General features: G+C 46.7%; 1 protein-coding gene across 2 annotated transcripts in view; it reads left to right on the top strand.

The window, feature by feature from the left end:
• PPP2R5D (protein phosphatase 2 regulatory subunit B'delta) overlaps nucleotides 1-19335 on the top strand; it is a 59105-nt gene extending 39770 nt beyond the window's left edge. The window contains exons 10-16 of one of the 2 annotated variants that reach the window (XM_053383436.1): nucleotides 713-766; nucleotides 5191-5361; nucleotides 5997-6124; nucleotides 7453-7554; nucleotides 12732-12804; nucleotides 15641-15757; nucleotides 18503-19335. In XM_053383436.1, coding sequence (XP_053239411.1) covers nucleotides 713-766; nucleotides 5191-5361; nucleotides 5997-6124; nucleotides 7453-7554; nucleotides 12732-12804; nucleotides 15641-15757; nucleotides 18503-18640 — 783 coding nt within the window. In that variant the 3' untranslated portion in view covers nucleotides 18641-19335. The remainder of the gene's footprint in view (nucleotides 1-712; nucleotides 767-5190; nucleotides 5362-5996; nucleotides 6125-7452; nucleotides 7555-12731; nucleotides 12805-15640; nucleotides 15758-18502) is intronic. The other variant, XM_053383437.1, reaches the window with a different exon arrangement.
• The last annotated feature ends 476 nt before the right edge of the window (nucleotides 19336-19811 follow it).

The following is a 19811-nucleotide window of genomic DNA, read 5'->3' as shown; positions in this document are numbered from 1 at the left end:
GTAACAAGGCATGAGAGACAGTTTCTACCTCCATCAAGCCGCAGGGGCAGACTCGTTCTGCGGGTGGCGGACAAGAGGCATGGAACCTCTTGCCCGCAGGCTGTTCCCCACCCCCCAGTCATGCTCATCTCTCCCATGCACCTGACATCAGGTGTGGGGCAGGTGAGGACACAGCTACAGAGGAATAATCGGGAGCTTAAACTGAGCTCCTGATTGTTCCTTTGCATGTGGGGGCTCCCTGAGAGCGAGGCCTCTGAAGCGCTGCTTTCATTCCAAATTTCATCTCTGCATACTGATACCAAAGGGTTTTCCAAGGTGGCTGACCCCCTTTCAGCTGGCAGGGTGGGGTTTAGGGGGTCTGGCTGGATCCTGTTCCCCATTCCTGCCCCAGACCATACTCTGGGACTCTAATCCCCTTCTAAAGCTGTTCAAGGCGCCTATTTTCAGTTGATGTACAAACATGGAAGTGGTGCGATCGGACGACTTTCTCTTGACACGGAAATAAATCTCACCAATTCTAGGGAACTGAACCCTCGTGTAACTGCGCAGGCTTGCAGCATTGGATTTGTGGGCTTGGATGCAGCTGACTTGCATCTGCGCCATCTCATCAGAAGGCTGGTTATAAATACTTTCAGATACCACACAAGTTCTGCCTGCCTCTGCCGTTTCCATAGTGCCTGGAGTTCTGACTATACTGTGCTCTTCCTTGCAGTTGGCATACTGTGTGGTGCAGTTCTTGGAGAAAGACAGCAGCCTGACCGAACCGGTAAGTGCTCCCTCTGGGTGGGGCTGCCTTGGAAGAATATTTGGAAACTTCGTATGGAAACCTCCCACTGCTGCTGCTGCTGCTGTTACGCCCTGTTTGCACTGTATAAAGCAGGACCATACCACCTTAAGCAGTCATGACTTCTTCTCCCAAAGAATCCTGAGAACTATAGTTCATTAAGGGTGCTGAGAGATGTTAGGAGACAGTAATCTCTGGAGGGGAAAAAGGCTTCTGAGACTGGGTGGATTTAAAAGGTAAAGGGACCCCTGACCTTTAGGTCCAGTCGTGACCGACTCTGGTTGCGGCGCTCATCTCGCTTTACTGGCCGAGGGAGCTGGCGTACAGCTTCCGGGTCATGTGGCCAGCATGACTAAGCTGCTTCTGGTGAACCAGAGCAGCGCACGGAAAAGCCGTTTACCTTTCCGCCGGAGCGGTACCTATTTATCTACTTGCACTTTTTGGGGGCGTGCTTTCGAACTGCTAGGTTGGCAGGAGCCCAGGGACCAAGCAATGGGAGCTCACCCCGTCACGGGGATTCGAACCACCAACCTTCTGATTGGCAAGCCCTAGGCTCAAGAAAGCGATTCAGTTAAATGCGTTGTAAATGTCATACAGGGAAATCCCGTTGGTGAAAGGCGGGACACCACAGCGCCATCTGGTGTCACAGTATTGTAATGCATATAGGACGCTCCATCTTTACAATTAAGAGTGCTGAGAGTTCTTAGGTGACCCCTATTCCCCCCACAGCACTGCAATTCCCAGAATTCCCTGCCAAGAGGGATTGATTGTTAAACTACTCCTGGGATTGTAGCTCCGTAAGGGGAATAGGGGTCAGCCTATGAGCTCTCAGCACCTGTAACCAAATGACACTTTCAAAGATTTTTTAGGGGGAAACCATGACTAATGACATACGACAACGCTTTAAATGCATGGTGCACATGCGGCCTTCGGAGATTTCTGTATACTAATGGCGGACTCATTCTCTGAGTGCCTTTCCTTACCTAGCCAAAAGGAGACCACGCTTTCACAAAAGAGAATTGTCAGCAGGCTTGGGGAAAACCCAGCGTTTGCTTGAGCACAGACTTTAATGGGAGAGGGAAAATAAAGGGGGGGGGGGAGCGGAGGTAAGTGTGATGGAATGGAGTAGCCTAGAGAAGGCAGACCTTGCTGGCTGGCACTTTGAACGGCAGCAATCTTCATTATATTGCAGATCTTGCTGGTGCCCTTGACGCTGCTCACTCTTTGTGGCCGGGGTGTTGTTTGGGTTTTTTGTTGGTTTGTTTTTTTGCTTGTGGCAGGGGGTTATTTGCTACCGGTCTTTTGTATCTTCATTTTAGATCCTTGTGATTTGCGTGGAAATCGTTCAATTGTACATCTTTTAATATTTTATTTACTGTTTTGACTACTTTTTTAATGCGTTTTTTGCATGTTGTAAGCTGCCTTGAGCCTGGTTTAAACTGGAAAGCAGGCATATAAGTAAGATTATGCATCTATGTTTGCAGTTAATTTCTAAGTCCATTACAGATTGCGGGTGATGGATCTTATTTAAACCATAAATGGGCTCAGGGTACAATATCTGAGGAGGCATTCTTTTGTTCAGGAGGGTTGCGAATACTGTTTAGTGACCCCGATTTGATTTTTTAAATTTTGTTTTTGATTATTTTTTGAGAGTGCTGGGTGATTTATTTATTTATTTTTGTAAACATCATTCACTTCTTTCACGTTACTGGTTTTTATTGTGTTGTTTGTATGGTTGTAAATACTCTTGAGGGCTGTTCATGTGGCAGAAAAGAAAGTCCAGTGTGTACATTCTGTAAATAAGGAGTTAAGTTGGTTTTTCAAAGTTCAAACCGCTTCTGCGCTGTTGACCTATTGTACTGTGGAGTTTATGACGGTGGCAAAACAATGCAAGCTTATCTCACCATCAACACAAATGGCTTAAAAGTAGTTTGCCCTGTGAACATAAAAAGCATAGGGAACTTGGCTTAAAAGTAGTTTGCCCTGTGAACATAAAAAGCATAGGGAACTTGACACTGAACAGAGGTGTAATGGTGTGGTGTCAATGGGAGTTGGAGACATGTTACTATTTCTGCAGCAGCCATCCCTGTCACCAGCATCCTAGAGCCATCAATCAGCATGAAAGGGGAGGTTTTTTAGCCACTAAGAAGCCCTTTCACCCTTTTTTTGCTGACGGGAGCCAATCAGAGTGAAGAGAGGAGAGTCAGCCCCTGAATATTGACTCCTAGGGTCACTCTGGAGAAGCGCATTGGGAAGAACGCCGAAGAAGATCTTGTTCTGTGTGCTCCAAAAGCGAAGCATTTAGGAACACTGAAAACACAAGGCGCTTCTGTTTCGAAAGAATGGTGTGCAAGTTCTGCAAAATACAATAGAACTTTGAGGAAAACACAGCTAAAGTCACTCCGAAAGAAGGGCACATTTTCTAACTGAAAAGCAGCACATGGAGATCTGCATTGATTGTTGCAGTGCTAACTATTACTATTGTATAGTTATACCATATAAGGCTGCATAAATGAGTAGGTGGCTGTGACTCTCATGTAGGAACCCTTCAGAAAACTGTGTGCGGCTAAGTCATTCCTCATACTTCCCATTTGAATTGTGAAAGATCCAGTGCGCTCCTATTAGAATTACTGCTGGTTTTGATATGTGGACCCAAATCAGGAAAGCTAGAATAGGTGTTGTAAACAAAAATTGCCCTTTTCCCTTATGGGGTATCCAAGAGCCCATATAGAGTCCTTACATAGGTTCCCTATTGGTAGGAGAGAACAACAGAGGCCAACCAGAGAATATTGAGAAGCAAAGCAGCTAGTAAGCTTGATCTTTATTGATCTGTTGCAACAGGGTGCTCCCCTCACCCGCAGGAGAGAGGAGGAACCCAGAAAAATGGCGCGCAAGGCCTTAAAAGACTTTTGAAATTGCCGCCCTGTAGATCAAGACCACTCTTTGGCTGGTCTTTTTTTGCCATGCCTGGCAATGCACTTCCCAGAAGCCCTTTGGATCCTTGTGACTTAGGACATTCTGCCGTCCTTCCTGAAACCGCATTGTTGCCTTCTTTGATCTGTGGTTTGAACTTTGATTGCACTGACGCCCTGGAAAAAATCAGGCTGGGCCGCTGCAAAGTATTCTTGGCACGTTCTTCGAAAGCGTAGAAGCTTAGGTAAAAAGATACTTCAGTTAGCGCTGCTGACAAGTGTAATGAGTGCAGCAGATTGTCTTTAGATTACTTGATTTGTCTGTTGTTCCAGGTTCTACGAAATTGGTGTTAAGTCATAAGTAGAGCGACTGAAATTGGGCTGGGGGAGGAGCGCGTTTGCATAACACAGACCTTGTTTAAAGTTGCAGTGATAAATATGTGACTGACCTCGCATTATTACGTTTGCTTCACACACTATTCTGCAGCAATATTAATTTCTGGGCCAGATTAAAAATTAAGGCAGATCTCTCTTCCAAGCAGTCAAGAGGATGACTGCAAGATAAGCATTCATAGACAAGCACTGAGGGCGTAAACCAGTTGCAGAATGCTTAGGCGAACAACCTCCTGCCTTTTAACTGATTTATTATTTAATCAATTTCTGAAACCTATAGGTTTCTAAAACCTTAATACAAGCTGCATTTTTTGAGATACTTTAAGAAAAGCGTGCAAACTTCCAGTGCAATAAGCAAAAGCTACCAGAAGGGAAGGTCATATGGAATATTTGCCATTTCCTGTGACAGACACACACCAGAATCAAAGCATTCTTTAAACAAAACAATGTATGTCCCAAGTTCTTACTGGTTAGATTAATCTTACTAGGATTTCTGGTTAAATTTCACTCCTCGATTAAAAACAGCCTTTTCATTTATAAACAACTAAAACCATAGTTGATTCATGAAACTAATTGAAGCTTACAGGGCTGAACAGCACAGAAGCAGCTAGAGATTTCTAGCTTTGCATTGAAACCAGCATACCTCCTTATGAAATGCTCCCCTTGTTGTAGATTCCTCTTGGAATGCAGTGTGAGATGCAGGATATGATCAGATGCAACACTAAACAATGGTTTGGAGTTATACAGATAGGCAGATAGCAAACTTGTGCCCTCGTCTCTCTTCCCCTTCTTCACCTTGTGTGTGATGATTAATAACTTTCAACAGAAATCAAAAATTTCTCAAAAATCTGTATGTGCACTAATTATGTCACATTAAGTAAATCAACACTATATCTTGTGCCTTTTGACTAATTATTCACATTTAAAAAAAACAAGCTTGGAGGGTAGAGGTCCTGGGTAAGTTGCTATCTTTTGGCCTCAGGATTTCACTATTGGCAATTTTTTCTTCTTCCAGACTTAAAATTCTTGTTGCTATCACCAACAAATGTTCCTGCTTGTTTCTCTAACGCTCATAAAAATCTCGTTTCTTCATCTGTTCAGGTGATTATGGGCTTGCTGAAGTTTTGGCCAAAAACACACAGTCCCAAGGAGGTGATGTTCCTGAATGAGCTGGAAGAAATATTAGATGTCATTGAACCCTCGGAGTTTGTGAAGGTTATGGAACCCCTGTTCAGGCAACTGGCGAAGTGTGTCTCCAGCCCACACTTCCAGGTAGGTTCGAAACTCAGGATGCTGGCAACAGCTCTAGTCTCTGTTCAAATGCAGAGGGAAACGCTGAAATTCTGAAGCATGTTGGTGCACAAGATGAGCAATTATCCAGGGAAAGTTTTTATAGCTAGCTCAATTGGAAAGTACACCTTTCTCATCAGTGTAGTGGCCCACTTCAGATGATCTCACTGTGTTTACCGTTAGGAAGTTCCCCCCAAAATTTAGCTGAAATTATTTGCACACATTCTAGTCCTGCTTTCTTGAGCAATAGATAATGAAGTTGATGTTCCCTCCTCTGCGTGGCAGTCCTTCAGATACTGGAAGGTCATTATTATGCCTTGCCTTAATCTCCTCTCGATCCTGCTAAACACACCCAACTTTTTCAGCTATCCTTCATTGGGCTGATTGCCCTCAACTGAACGTGTTCTGGTTTGTCAATGTCCTCCTTAAAATGTGGTGTCCAGAACAGGCCACTGTACTCCAGATGTGGCTTGCACAGCAGACAATAGAATGAATTTGTTTCTGCTTGTGATAAGGGCCCTAGGTTTTTGTTAATTCACCTTCATATTGCATTACCTGCTTCCCCCTTTAAAAGGTCTCTCTTGTTTCAGAAGTTATGTTTTGCTTTATTTGTACAGGTGGCCGAGAGGGCGTTGTACTATTGGAACAATGAATACATCATGAGCTTGATCAGTGACAATGCAGCCAAAATTCTCCCCATCATGTTCCCGGCACTCTACAAGAATTCCAAAAGTCATTGGAACAAGTAGGTTGTTTCTGTGTGCACTGGGCATGAGTGGAAGTACAACTGAGAGAGCTCCGCCTTGCTCTTCTACCACGGCCTATTGGTGCCGCTCATGCAAAGTTTGGCGGAGGGAGAAAGAAAAGGGCTCTGATGACGATGATTGCTAGCAATATGCATGGGCGTATGAAATAGGTTGCCTCCCCTTGAGTCTATTCTTTTTACCAGATCATTTATAACTGGGAGTTTTATGTGGTTTGTCCACCTTTGGTCCCCGCACTGCACTCAGCTCTCACCTGTGGCTCCTAGAAGCTGTCAACATGCAGTAATGGCCATATTCTGGGAAACGGCTTTGATTGGCCAGCTAAACCAAGCGAGGGTAGCCGATGGGTCTCAATGTTAGAATTCCTGCTCCATGATTGCAGTCATGGGATTGTTGTCTTTCACATGACGGTGTATGTTTTGACTCCATAGATTGGGAAGTGACGGAGACAGGATGTTTGTGTTACTGTGTTCTGTGAAGTGGGACTATTGTCCTTTGTTCTTTTTCTCTTTGCTGTCTGATTCTAGAGAGAGAGAGGGAGCCATGTTGCAGTGCTCCATGTGTGTTTATATGTAAATAAAGTAGATTAGCCAAAATGCTGAGTTGCTGAGGTCTGTTACGCAAAGTGCGAACACTCTGCGGATCAACTAGGGAAGGGAGCCCATCTAGAAGAAATACTCTTGATCCTAAACCTCCACTGCCTTATGGGATTTCTTCGGAAGAAGAAAAGTCCTTAAGGACTAAACCCTGCACAAATCCGGAGTGGAGTCCCTAGGATGATTGGATGGTGCCTTGTACGCCTCCTTCCAGCAACTCCTGAGTGGGGATTCGAACCCTTGTCTCCCAGGTCCTCGTCCAGTACTCTCACCACTATGCCGCGTTGGCCTCCATATACACTGCCCAGGCTTGCACCCCAGGGAGGTCACTTGGGTGCTGCTAATGCAGTGGTTTGACTTCACCCCTGGAGGCGCACTCCATTGTCTCTCAACCATGACAACAATTTGTAACTGGGATGGGGGATCCGTTGGACTCCAGCCCCCATCGCTCCTTTTGCCATGCTGGCTGGGACTGATGAGAGTTGGGCTCCAATATCCTCTGGAGTTCTACAGGTTCCCCACCCTGACTTGCAGATTTCTGTCGGTCTTCTTAGGGGTAGTGGGGGATAAATGGGTGTGTCCTGGCATTTGAAGCTATCCTTCCTTTTTATATCAGGTATTGGAAGTTTACTGTCCTGGTCCATTAAATCTCTTCTGTGCAAGGGCAGTTTCCCCACCTTCTAATTCATTCTCCACCTCTTCTTTTTTTTAAGGACAATCCATGGGTTGATCTACAATGCACTGAAGCTGTTCATGGAGATGAACCAGAAGCTGTTTGACGACTGCACACAGCAGTACAAGGCAGAGAAGCAGAAGTGAGTACTTGTGGCTGGGGAAACTCCCCCCGCAGCTAACCCTGCGACTCGTGGGGCCATCCCACTTGACAGCAGCTACCAAGTCTAAACCAACTGAGCCTCTTGGGCTTGCCGATCAGAAGGTCGGCGGTTTGAATCCCCGTGACGGGGTGAACTCCCATTGCTCTGTCCCAGCTCCTGTCAACCTAGCAGTTTGAAAGCACGGCAAGTAGATAAATAGGTGCTGCTGCGGCAGGAAGGTAAACAGCGTTTTCGTGCACTCTGGCTTTCATCACAGTGTCCTGTTGCACCAAAAGCGGCTTAGTCCTGCTGGCCACATGACCCGGAAAGATGTCTGTGGACAAACGCTGGCTCCCTCGGCCTGAAAAGCGAGATGAGCGTTGCAACCCCATAGTCGCCTTTGACTGGACTTAACCGTCCGGGGTCATTTCCCTTACCTCACCTAGGGGTCTGGGCAGGGGACCCAATACTGCTGGAGAACAATCTCCCATCATCCTTGACCATTGCCTATGTTGGCTGGGGCTGATGGGACCTGAAGCACATCACAATTGGGCATTGCTTGGTGGGAGAAGGAACGCAAGATGCTCTCCATCAGCTGCCTCATGGCAGAGAAAGGAGCCCAGCTGCTGTGCCTTAGGCAGGATGAAGGCTGGGAAGACGAGGGAGGATATAAAAAGCCTTAGAGAGTGAGAAGAAGCCCCATGGAGACACAGTGAGAACAGGCTGGGCTAGTTGGATGCTTATTTATGTGTCTCTACAGAGGTTGGGAGAATGCAGGCTGAAATTCCTTTTTGGAAGTTCTCTTCATGCTGTTCTCCTAAGTCAGAGAGGGAATACTAACAGCCTGTGCTGATCTAGCCCCACTGCTTCCTGGGGAGGCATATGGCCCTGGATTTAACCCTGGCAAGGACATTGAGGCAGAATACTCCTCTTTAATAAACAATAATATTTTTTTATTTATACCCCGCCCTTCCCGGTTCAAAAACCTGGCTCAGGGCGGCTAACAACAAATTTAAAACACTTTAAGACACTTAGATATAAAAGTAGCATAAAATACAGTATAAAAACATGAATAACAATAAAATTCAAAAACAAATTAGATAATCCCCAGGGCTAGCTGGCTGAATTGGTCCTACCTGGGCCAGCGAGGAGGTCAGTGGAGAATTAGCTGTGGGGTCTCAGCTGTGGGGAGGGGGAGGGAAGAGAAGGTAAATAAAAGATCAGGCTGAATTCAAATTAAAGGCCACGCAGAATAGCTCTGTCTTACAGGCCCGACGGAAGGAGGTTAAATCCTGAAGGGCCCTAGTCTCATGGGACAGAACATTCCACCAGGTCGGAGCCATCACTGAAAAGGCCCTGGCCCTGGTGGAGGATAGTCTGACTTCCTTAGGGCCCAGGACCTCTAAACTATGGTTATTCATGGACCTTAAGGTCCTCTGCGGGGCATACGAGGAGAGGCAGTCCCGTAGATACGAGGGCCCCAAGCCACAAAGGGCTTTAAAGGGGAAGAGCCTCAGCTCTGGGAGGAACTGCCTGTCCCTGGGGATTGGGACTTACCTCCGAGGAGACAGGACTGGAAAAGGGAGACTTGGGACACTCAAGAAAGGACTATACTGAGGCAGCCCTCTATGAGTCTTCTGAAAGACTGAAAGATGGCTGGAATGTGGTTCACCAGAGGTAAAAGCAGAAAGAGTAAATCAGTGTTTTCAAGAATAAAACCTGGTTTGCAGCTGACCAGACGTGAGCTGGTGCCTTTTTTGAGCTTTTTGCCAGGTGTGGTCTATGGAAGCTATGGCACAAGCAGCTTCCATGGGGGGTACAGCACAGGTGTCCACATAAAACACCTTGAAAACGATGGTAGATGAGCAACACCTAAAGAACATTTAAGACAAAGCTACCTGAAAGAAATGGGAGTTTTAAGAGCCACAGGCAAATCAGGCAGAAAGGATTTCGTCAAAGGGGGGAGGGACCACTGCGAGAACACCCTGTTTATTATGCCTGCTAGCCTATTAGATCTTAACCAGTCGGCTCAGGGTTGATTTTAAAGCACAAACAGGTTTATTCAGGTGGCCCCATTGCAGCACTATGGGATATCAGTAGCAAAAGAAATTCACCAGCGACCAGAGCAACTGATGTAATATTGGAGCTGCGTATTCTGACCCCCTTGGCCCTTACCAACATCTGAGTGGCCTCATTCTGAGCCGCTTGAAGTTTCTGAATCTTTCTGAAAGGCTGCCCCATGTGGAATGCATGGCAGTAGCCTCGCTGACGGCGCTTCCACAGGTAGTTCAAAAGAACTTACAAGCTGTGAGCTTTATCCTTCAGGGAAAAGCACCATTCCATCCAGGAGTGGTTGTATACCTCTTTCAAGTTTTGGCTGTTTTCCGCACTCGCAATACCTCTGTCGTATCTGGATTCCTTTCAGCTTGCTTGCCCTCAGCCACCTCTAAACCACCTCCAGACACCTGTTTGAGACTTCACAGGCTTCCTTGGGATTAGTCGGGATTCAAACAAGAGACAGAGGAGCCTGCCAGCCACATTCTGGGGACACCGCAGCCATGTGACTTCTCATAGTGTAAGATGTTAGAAAGCACAGGCGATAAGATGGAGCCCAGAGACACCCTGTTGGTTACTGGGCGGAGCAGATACTTTCTGGGGCTAATCTTCTCAAAGGAACGGGGGTTACCATAACACTGTGCTTCCTAAGCCCAGCAAGAACCTTAGCTAAACTACCCAGCTGTGGCATTGTGCTAGTGGAGGGCACTCAGTTGCCACTAAGGTAGGGCACTCAGTTGCCACTGTTCGCCACCACCTTCGGTCCCTCTGCCCTGTAGGCTCTTATAGTCCTGCAAGGTTCCACAACCCTCAGTAGCAGCTTTTCTGGAAGGTGTTTGGGGCTGTCAATGGGCAAGGAGGATTGGCAGAAATTGGATGCTCTGCCTAATGCTTCCTAAGCGCTTTACAATACAGTGGTGCCTCGCAAGACGAAATTAATCCGTTCCACGAGTCTCTTCGTCTTGCGGTTTTTTCGTCTTGCGAAGCACGGCTATTAGCGGCTTAGCGGCTATTAACGGCTATTAGCGGCTTAGCGGCTATTAGCGGCTTTAAGAAAAAGGAAACAAACTCGCAAGAACTCGCAAGACGTTTCGTCTTGCAAAGCAAGCCCATAGGGAAATTCGTCTGGCGGAACGACTCAAAAAATGGAAAACTCTTTCGTCTTGCGCATTTTTCGTCTTGTGAGGCATTCGTCTTGCAAGGTACCACTGTACAGTGGTACCTCGGGTTACAGATGCTTCAGGTTACAGACTCTGCTAACCCAGGAATAGTACCTCAGGTTGCTTCAGGATGAGAACAGAAATTGTGTGGCCACGGCAGCAGGAGGCCCCATTAGCTAAAGTGGTACCTCAGGTTAAGAACAGTTTCAGGTTAAGAACGGACTTCCAGAACGAATTAAGTTCCTAACCTGAGGTACCACTGTAGTGCAAAGCCACCACTGAATGCCATCCCATTGTGCTCTGTCCCCATTGAGAAGGCTGAGCTCCAGTCCTGTAGATGCTTTCTTGGGAATAAACTCCACTGAACCCAACAGGGCTTCTAAACTAAAAGCAACAAAGGAAGAGTCATGTGGCTACCTTAAATATTTATATCCACTGTAAGGACCCAAGGAGAGCCCTGCTGAATCACACCAGTGATGTATCTGGCCCAGCTTTCTGTTCTCACGCTGGCCTACGGGAAGCCTGCAAACAGGACCCATTTGTGACCCCCAGCAACCAGTTTTTGGAAGCAGAAGCTTTTCAGAGCAAGTTGAACAAGCACAGGGTTGAGCCTGTTAGGTACTCTTTGCCCCCAGTAAAACTGCCAGACTTAAGGGCTTAACTGTACTTGGCATTCCCAGTTCTGCAAAGCTCTCGGTTCTGTGCAAAGGAGAACTTGACCTATGAGGTACTACAAAGCCTTGGGAAGTGGCGGGGGTGGGCTCCTTGGGGTTGTGCCACAAATAAGATTAAGAAAGAGGGGAAGATCACAGATTAGGGATTTGTGCCTCCTTTATGAAAAGGGCATGAACTAAGAGGACTCTTACGCTTGGAGATATGGGTAAATCGGGTGACTGCGGTCCCTCAGTAATCTGAGGCGAAAGGATCAGCTGGGAACGAACTTGTCTCTTTGAGGCGCGGCTTGAGCGATTCCTCAGCCATCTTAATTTTTAAAAAAGGAAAGAGCAGGGTAGAAGTGTTTACATTTGAATCCTCTTGGTAGGCAGCCTGCAGGAAGCCTCGTGCAAGTTCCAAAGATAACGGAAGCCCAGTCCACAGTAACTCGGAACAAGAGGAAAGCTTTCAGTGGAGCTGCCCCTGTTTTTGTGCAATAGCATTCCTGTTGAGATATAGCAGGCAGGCTGTCTGCAGTTTCCAAAACCAACTGAAGACATTTTTGTCCCATTGGCTTTCCCTTTTTTTAAAAAATAAATGTTTATTAGGATTTTACATAACATAAAAATCAAACAATCACATAAATCAAAACAAAAAACAGAAAATACACACTTAATAAAGAAAGAAAAAGAATCCACTTTTAAATTTCAAAGTTCTATATCCCTCTTTCCTGACCTCCTCACATCTCCCTTTTTTGTGTTCCTCTTTATTCCGTCAAGTTCAGCAAATTCTAAACCTCTTTCAAACCTCATTTATAATTATATGTTCCCACTTATTATGTCTCTAATTTCCCTTATCTTGGTCCTTTACTCCACCTTATATACTTTAACATAATATTATTCTAGTCATACCCCCTTCTCTTTTTTAAGATTCCTTTTTCATAGCTCTTTTAACCATATCCCAATTTTTTTTGTCCCATTGGCTTTCCCATCTGGATGAATGGGTCTCTGCCATGGGTGTCTACTTTGCATTCACACACACACACACACCTGCTGTTGTTTGCTGTGTTTTTAACTGCTTGGCTATTTTAAATTTTTTTTGTACATTGATATGTGTGGAAGGCAGTTAATTACTTAATATATCTGTTTAATGTGGAGCATTTGATTGGGTTTTGAAGAATGGCATAACTTGACCAGAGCACTAGAGGGAGGGCTCAGGTTAAAAGTCTAACTAGAGGGAGGGTGCAGGTTAAATGTCTAAATAAAAAAAATAACACCCACCCTAAAATAAATTCCTTTTCGTCTTCAGAGGACGGTTCAGGTTGAAGGAACGAGAAGAGATGTGGCACAAGATTGAGGAACTGGCCCGCCAAAATCCTCAGGTAATAGTTGTTAGCAACAGAGGAAAGATATTTTGGTAGTGTGCTTTCTTAGGTTACCAAACCACAAACTTGTTACCTTAACGATAAACTCTATGTCTTTGCTCGGGTGAATAAGCATTGAACTATGCCTAGGACAGGGAACCTGTGTCCCTCCAGATGTTGTTGCACATGCCGACGGAAATTGGAGCCCAGCAAAATCTGAAGGGCGCACCAGGTTGGCTGTCCCTGCACTAGGACCTGTGGTTTTAAATTTCTGCATGGCCCTGGTGGAGTTGCTGTTGGCTTCAGTTCCTCGTCTGTAAAATGGCAATTCTTGTCAGATGCAGAAGATAAGAGATTATAAATAACAAGACCAATGGTTCCTTTGTTGAGGACGGTAGATATGTCTCCACGAGGTATTTGCTAAAACACACAGTTTAATTCTCTCTCACTTCCTGGCAAAGTAACATCCAGGTATTTAATCAGCTCCTGTCACCTCTGTTTGCTCATTTCAAATATGGTTACTAAATGCCTGCTTCATAGCTTGGGAAGTTTTGATATCTCTAGAACAAACATGGGACCTTATACTGAGCCAGCTCTCATCTAGCTCAGTATTGTCTAGGCCAGGGGTAGTCAACCTTTTTATACCTACCACCCACCAATGCATCTTTCTTGATGGTAAAATTTCCTTACTGCCCACCAGTTCTCGATGGAAGGAGGATTCAGCTTGTGCCGTAGAACCCCCTACCACCCACCTAGAATCCTGAAATGCCTACTAGTGTGCATTAGGGACCAGGTTGACAACCCTGGTCTAGGCTGACTGGAAGTAGCTCTCTAGAGTTTCAGGCCAAGAGCATTTTGCACCCCTACTTGCAAAGGCGAGTAATTCAACCTGGGACCATTGCTTTATTTATAGCATTTATTTGCTGCCTTTTAGGGCACAGCCCCCACAGATGCAATTGATGCCCATTTTGAATACTAAACATAAGATTCCAGAAACATAAGGAAGCACCAAATCTTGGGAATCAGTGGTGTAAAAGCACTTTGTTATGGAAAGGTAGACGAGTCACGTTTGAAGGATGATGCCGAAAGGAGTCTTCAGTAGTTCTACAGTAGTGGAGTTCCACAACTGTGAGGCCACCACCAAGAAGGCCCTTTCCCTTTTGCTCACCAGCCCAGTTGACTGTTCTTGTGAGGATTCCGTGACGGCCTCTGCCATTGATCTTAGCAAACAAGCAGGATCTTTTATTACGTAAACGACCTTTGCACAGAAAACTTGTCCGCTGCCCCCGAGCTACGGCCCTTCCCTGGAGCAGTGACCTTTGGAAACAGAAGTGGTTAGCATCAAGAAAACATAATTAGGGAACAGCACAGCCTGCAGGTACGCTTCTGTGCCCTTTTGCATGTTACTCAGCGGAAGCTCCTTATATCTCGATGCTAGAGTAACATAAAAGTGGGCTCTTTCTTCTCACAATCAGTGAAGCCAGGCTAGGAAATACTCTGTTGCAGGGCCCTGGGAGAACCGGTGGCCCTCCAGATATTGTGGGACTCCCAACTCTCGTCATCCTTGTACATTGTTGGCTGGGGCTGATGGGATCTGGAGTCTCGCCAGATCTGGAGGGGTCACAGGTTCCTGGCTCCTGCTTTATATAAGCCATCTGTGTCAGAAGGAGTGTGATTTAGGAAAGATTCAAAGTGCTCAGTGCTCATCTGTGTGCTTCTCAGTTTTAAAGCCTTGCGGTTTTAAAAAGTGTGATGCTTTACAAATCAGGTCGGGAAGCCAAATTGATACGTTCTGCCTTAGGGAGGAATTCAGTGTCACACATTCCCTCAGAACAAGGATTTCAGCTTCCAGATGAAACAAACCTCCCCTCCTCCAAATGCACTGTTCTTGGGGTCCTGTCAACCCCCCCCCCAAGCCAGTTTGTGTGGGGGGGGGGGAGGGAAAAGGCCCTGTTGCACAAGCACAAGTCCTTGTGAGGGCTTCTGCTGGCAGGACTTTGTAGTGGAATCCACCCATTTTTTCCCTCCCATTTTTTAAAAACATGAAATTTTAAATGAAATATTATTTTATAGCACTGCTCTTGTAGGAAAATAGAATGCTCTCTTACACTGAATCATGGCATTGGTCTGATCCCCATAGCGGAAGGGCTCTCCATCGCTCAGTGGTTAGAGCATCTGCTTTGCATGCAGAAGGTCCTGGGTTCAAGTCCTCTGCGTTGCCAGGAGTCTCTTGCTTGAAACTCTGGAGAGCTGCAGCCAGTCTGTACAGGCAGTACGGAGCTGGCTGTCTCGCTCAGTAGAATGCATTTTGTTCCCTAGGATCTGTAGTAAATCCTCAGTATTAATTCCAGCAGGACCTTATGCACCTCTGCACTTTCCCCCCTTTAAGCCAAACCTTCCTGAAGATAGGAGCAACAACAAATAATAATAATAATGGTTAGCAACTCTTACCTAAATGCAAAGTGGCTGTGGTGATGTTAAAAACCAGAGTTTTTGCCACTTTGGGGTCATTTAGACCTCTCACTACCTTGGACACGCTGAATTTTATAATCCATTCTAATTGGAGTTTGTGACACCAATGCCATTTTGACAAAACAAAATTCAGAAAATGGGGGGGGGGGGAGGAGAAATCCCGCATGGAAGCTGCAGGGAACCGGGAGAAAAGTTTTAACCTTTTCTAATCCCTTGTGCCATTTTCACAGAAGGGAGAGCGTGAGCTGCAAAGGGGTTTTGTTTTTTCCTCCAGTGCTTTATCACACTTAACCTACATATATATGTGTTTAAACATTCGGCGTTTCAGTACTTGAGTTGCTGAGCTTGCGTTCCCATTTTTCTATGTGCTGTGTTCTTGCAGTACCCCATGTATTGCGCCCCCCCACCCTTGCCTCCTGTTTATTGCATGGAGACGGAGACCCCCACTGCAGAGGACATACAGCTACTGAAGAAAACGATGGAAACGGAGGCTGTGCAGGTGACTCATCTCTATATCCTCCAGTGGGTCAGGAGTCCTTTTCTGTAATGTGAAAAGCAGAAGGGTTCTTGGTGACCAGCGGAACTCCTCGCCAGCAAGCAGCCTCTTCTCCCTAATAAGAGACCTCACCACCCACCTCCAGAGGCAGGCTGTAGGCCTTCAGGCTACCTTCCGCTCTTTCTCCGTGAGAGAGGGCAGTGGAGGGGAGGCTGGGCGGGGACTTCATTCCTGGCTCTCAGTTGTCTTGGGCTCATTTAGATTGGAGGGCCTTTGCACACTGCAGCTTGCGGCAGCTGGGACTTGCATGATGTCAAACCCATCGCCAGAGTCTTGTGGTACCTTAAAGACTTAACAGATGTGTGGTGGGAGGTCTGTGGCAATTGCTGAGCTAACACCTTGTAAGGAGCCAGGGAGCCAGTCCCAAGAAACAGTTGTGGTTTCCTTGCCAGAGGTTCCAGTCTCTGCAGTTGACACCAGTCTGCTAAACGCTGTGCTTGTTTAATATAGATTTAAACACTTAATTGTCACAGACTGTATTTTTTTTGGTCTCATTTCGATCCCACCATGCCAGTTTCCCCAGCACATACCTTCCAACTAAGGTTTCGCTTTATGCAGCTGACAAAGTGGGCATGAGTAAAGCTTGTGCCATAGTGAACATCGCAAGTCTGTTAAGGTCCCACAAGACTCTATTGCTTTTGCTACAAGAGACCCAACACGGCTGCCTCTCTGGAAATGTTTGCATGGTGTTAGTTCACAAAGGATCCGACCATTTCTTCATTAAACCACCGCTGAAGTGCAAGCCAAACCTTGCGTTTCTCGGCAAGCGGCTGTCCCATGCCCTCAGAACTGTCTGCCGTGCAAGTGTTATTTCCTGCTCACACACCCCACCCCAAAGCTCCGCTAGTGTGTATTTTGCTTCTTTCCAATGTCCTTTCTGAAAGAAAGAAAGAAAGAAAGAAAGAAAGAAAGAAAGAAATTGAGAACTGCACAGTTGCACAAAACCAAACAGACTTGCTTAGTCGTTTTTGCATGAATTGACAAACTCAGCGGAGCAGAGGGGAAGGCAGGCAGGGAGCAGCTAAACCATCCTTTGGCATGCTGTATTGGCCAAGTCACATGCTTTCTGTTTCAGCCAGAATAATCATCCCTCCTCACAGTGTCACACCTTGAACTATGTGGGATAGTGGTGCCTACACAAAATCACAGGGCACTGCAGATCAGCCATGGCCATGTGGTCAGGGCTGGCACAATTGGGCGTCCACCAGGATCCTCCCATTAGTGATTGCTGCTTCCCTCCTGGCATACTTGCTCTGCGCCTGAAGATTGCCAGTTCCCCTGTATTCCTCTGCCCAGCCACATCAGCCTCGTTCCCCCAGCTCCCATTCTGCTTACCTTTGCTCCCTGTTCAAATTCCCACACGGAAGCATTGGGAAGAGCTTGCACATCTGTGCTCCTTTGGGACACTACAGAAGTCCCATCCATTGCCAGCCCAACATGCCCACCCCACCCCTGCCCAGCCCTGTGGCTGTTAGAAGGGAATGCTACCAGGCAGAAAGTACAGCTCAATATGCAGAGCTGCGTTATGATGGCAAATGCCAGGCACAGAGTCCCGTTTAGTCCAAGTAAATATGCTTACGATCAGGTTAAATGCCTTTGCTCATACGTTAGTGAGTGGGAGCACTGGAGTGCTTATTTCCGAGCCTCAATCTTCCCACTTTGTGAGACAGGCCTATTAAGCAGAAAAGATAAAGAAACAGCAGGCTTTATTTCTACCTAATGAAGAAATCTAAGATTCACCAGTTAGCCTTTATGCTTGCTTCTCAGCCTCTGTGTGTGTCTCCCATCTGCAAAATAGGATGTCTTCTAGACTGTCTTCTCCATGCTGAATTCTGTTTATGATTTGCCTGCTCTCCCTCTCTCTCTGTTGATCTGTAGCCTGTGGCTTGACTCACTTTCTTAACTTGTCAGCTTTGTGTGCAGTTTTGTTAGTTCCTCATTCCCCACTGTGGCATTGCTGCTGTCTGCGGTATGTGAGCTTGACATCATGCATTGCTGGAATTGCTTGGTGGGTGATGCTTTGCAAGAAAGCGCAAAGGCTGCATAGCACCGCTTGGGGAACCCTTTTCAGCCAGAGTGCCACATTCCCTTCTGGGCAGCCTCCTGGCGCCCACATGCCATCGGTGGGCGGAGCTAGAGGCAAAACTGGGCGGAGCAGTGAACGCAAATTTCACCTTCGTACAGCAGGCTGGTTTCCACACCTGATCATATACCCATCTCTGTCCTCGTGTCTTCCAGGCAAAAACACTTAAGAGTAGGGAGCAAAGTAGGGCTGGTGAGAGGTGCAGCTTGAGGAGAGCCCGATGGGTCACATAGAAAGGCCTCGAAACTTAGTCAAACAGGCATTTTTGCGCTGGTTTTCTTTTCTTTGTCTATTATTTATTTCAGGCTAGGCCCGGAAGGTGCTTCAGTAGGCAGCATCAAGAGGGCACAGAAACCCTAGGGCTGACTCAGTGGCTAGGATCACCTTGGCACTGACCTCCAGTAAACTCTACAAAGTAGGGTGGGCTTTGCCAACCTGTCCGGCCGGCTGGGGCTGATGGAAGTTGTAGTCCAAATGGGCCGGAGGTTGCCCGGTTGGCAAAGATGGTAGTAGACCCAGCCCCCAGAGAGAAGGGCCAGGCCAGGAGGAGTTGCACCGCTCCCAGAAGCAGCCTCTGCTAACTTCTTGCGGGATCTTGTGCCTAGATGCTGAAAGACATAAAGAAGGAGAAGGTTTTGCTGCGTCGGAAATCGGAGCTTCCCCAGGACGTCTACACCATAAAGGCCCTGGAAGCGCACAAGAGAGCGGAAGAATTCCTCACCTCGAGCCAGGAGGCGCTCTGACGGGCTAGGGAGCCCCTGGAGGGAACACAGAAATGCACTTTGTTCTAATGTATAACTAGGGAATGAACATGGTGAGCTGTGCCTGTCCTCCGCTCCATTCTCATTCTTTCAGGTTAGATTTGATTTTACATTGTACCTCATATCCCCCACGACACTGTCACTCCCTCCTGCTTTCTCCTCTTTACAAAGCTGTTTTTTGTGTGCACGTGTGAAAGGGAGCCTAGCCCCATCCATGAGGGGGTCATTCCACACAAGGGTCATCCCTGCTCCTCCTCCTGTTCCCCCCTCCCCCCCCGTCAATCTACTCCAGTCCCAGGACCAAAGCATTGAGAGTTCAGCCGCAAACTTACAGCAGCCTTAGCCCAAGCTGGCGCCCTGCAGATGTTGTGGACCACAAATCCGATCAGGTAGTCCCGAACATCTGGAAGGCACCAGATGGTCAAAGGCTGGTGCTACAGTAATAATTCACTACAGCCCCCTAGCAATTGTTTATATCCCCCCCTTTTTTATCTACACCCCACACAATGATATGGTCTGAAGAACGCAACGTATTATGTGAAACTGGCAGAGCTGCGCGTTACAGTCTGCTTCCTAGGGATCAAGGCAGGTTTGTTCCTTGGGGACCAAGCTAGATTTAGGAACATAGTTTTGCTCCCCACCCCCTCACCCCGGAATAAATGGCTAATTAGAGAGTACCGATTTGATTTGATCTGATCTATATGAATAAGGGTCGCTGGCTTTTTTGTTGGGTTCTGTGCAAGGATGTAATCAGTGTGTGTCAGTGTAAGAAAGAGATCATGAATGCAAATGGAGTGCGAGTCAGGGAAATTTACAATTTGTTCTATTTGCACTCCCCCCCCCCCCAATTGCAGCACAATGGCAGCCTTACATAGTTCTAGGTCTGGCCTGTGCTTTTTGCTGCTCGATCATTTAGATTGTCCGTCCCAAATACAGACTAGTGATAGATCTGCACATTTACCGCACAAGAGCCTCCCTTACGAACTGGTTGGCTTTCCTCTCTGCAGTTTCAGCTAGAACTGGAGCGAGATTTGACGCTTTCCAGCAGATTCTCCTACTTGCACCAACCTCCCTTTCTCCACTGTTGGGAGAACGCTGGACAAATTACTTCCTAAGTTCACAGTACACAAACAGCTTTTAAAGCATTTTTCAT

The sequence above is a fragment of the Podarcis raffonei genome, chromosome 3, assembly GCF_027172205.1.
Source record: "Podarcis raffonei isolate rPodRaf1 chromosome 3, rPodRaf1.pri, whole genome shotgun sequence".
Lineage (NCBI taxonomy): Eukaryota > Metazoa > Chordata > Lepidosauria > Squamata > Lacertidae > Podarcis > Podarcis raffonei.
This window is presented reverse-complemented; position numbering and strand designations above follow the sequence as displayed.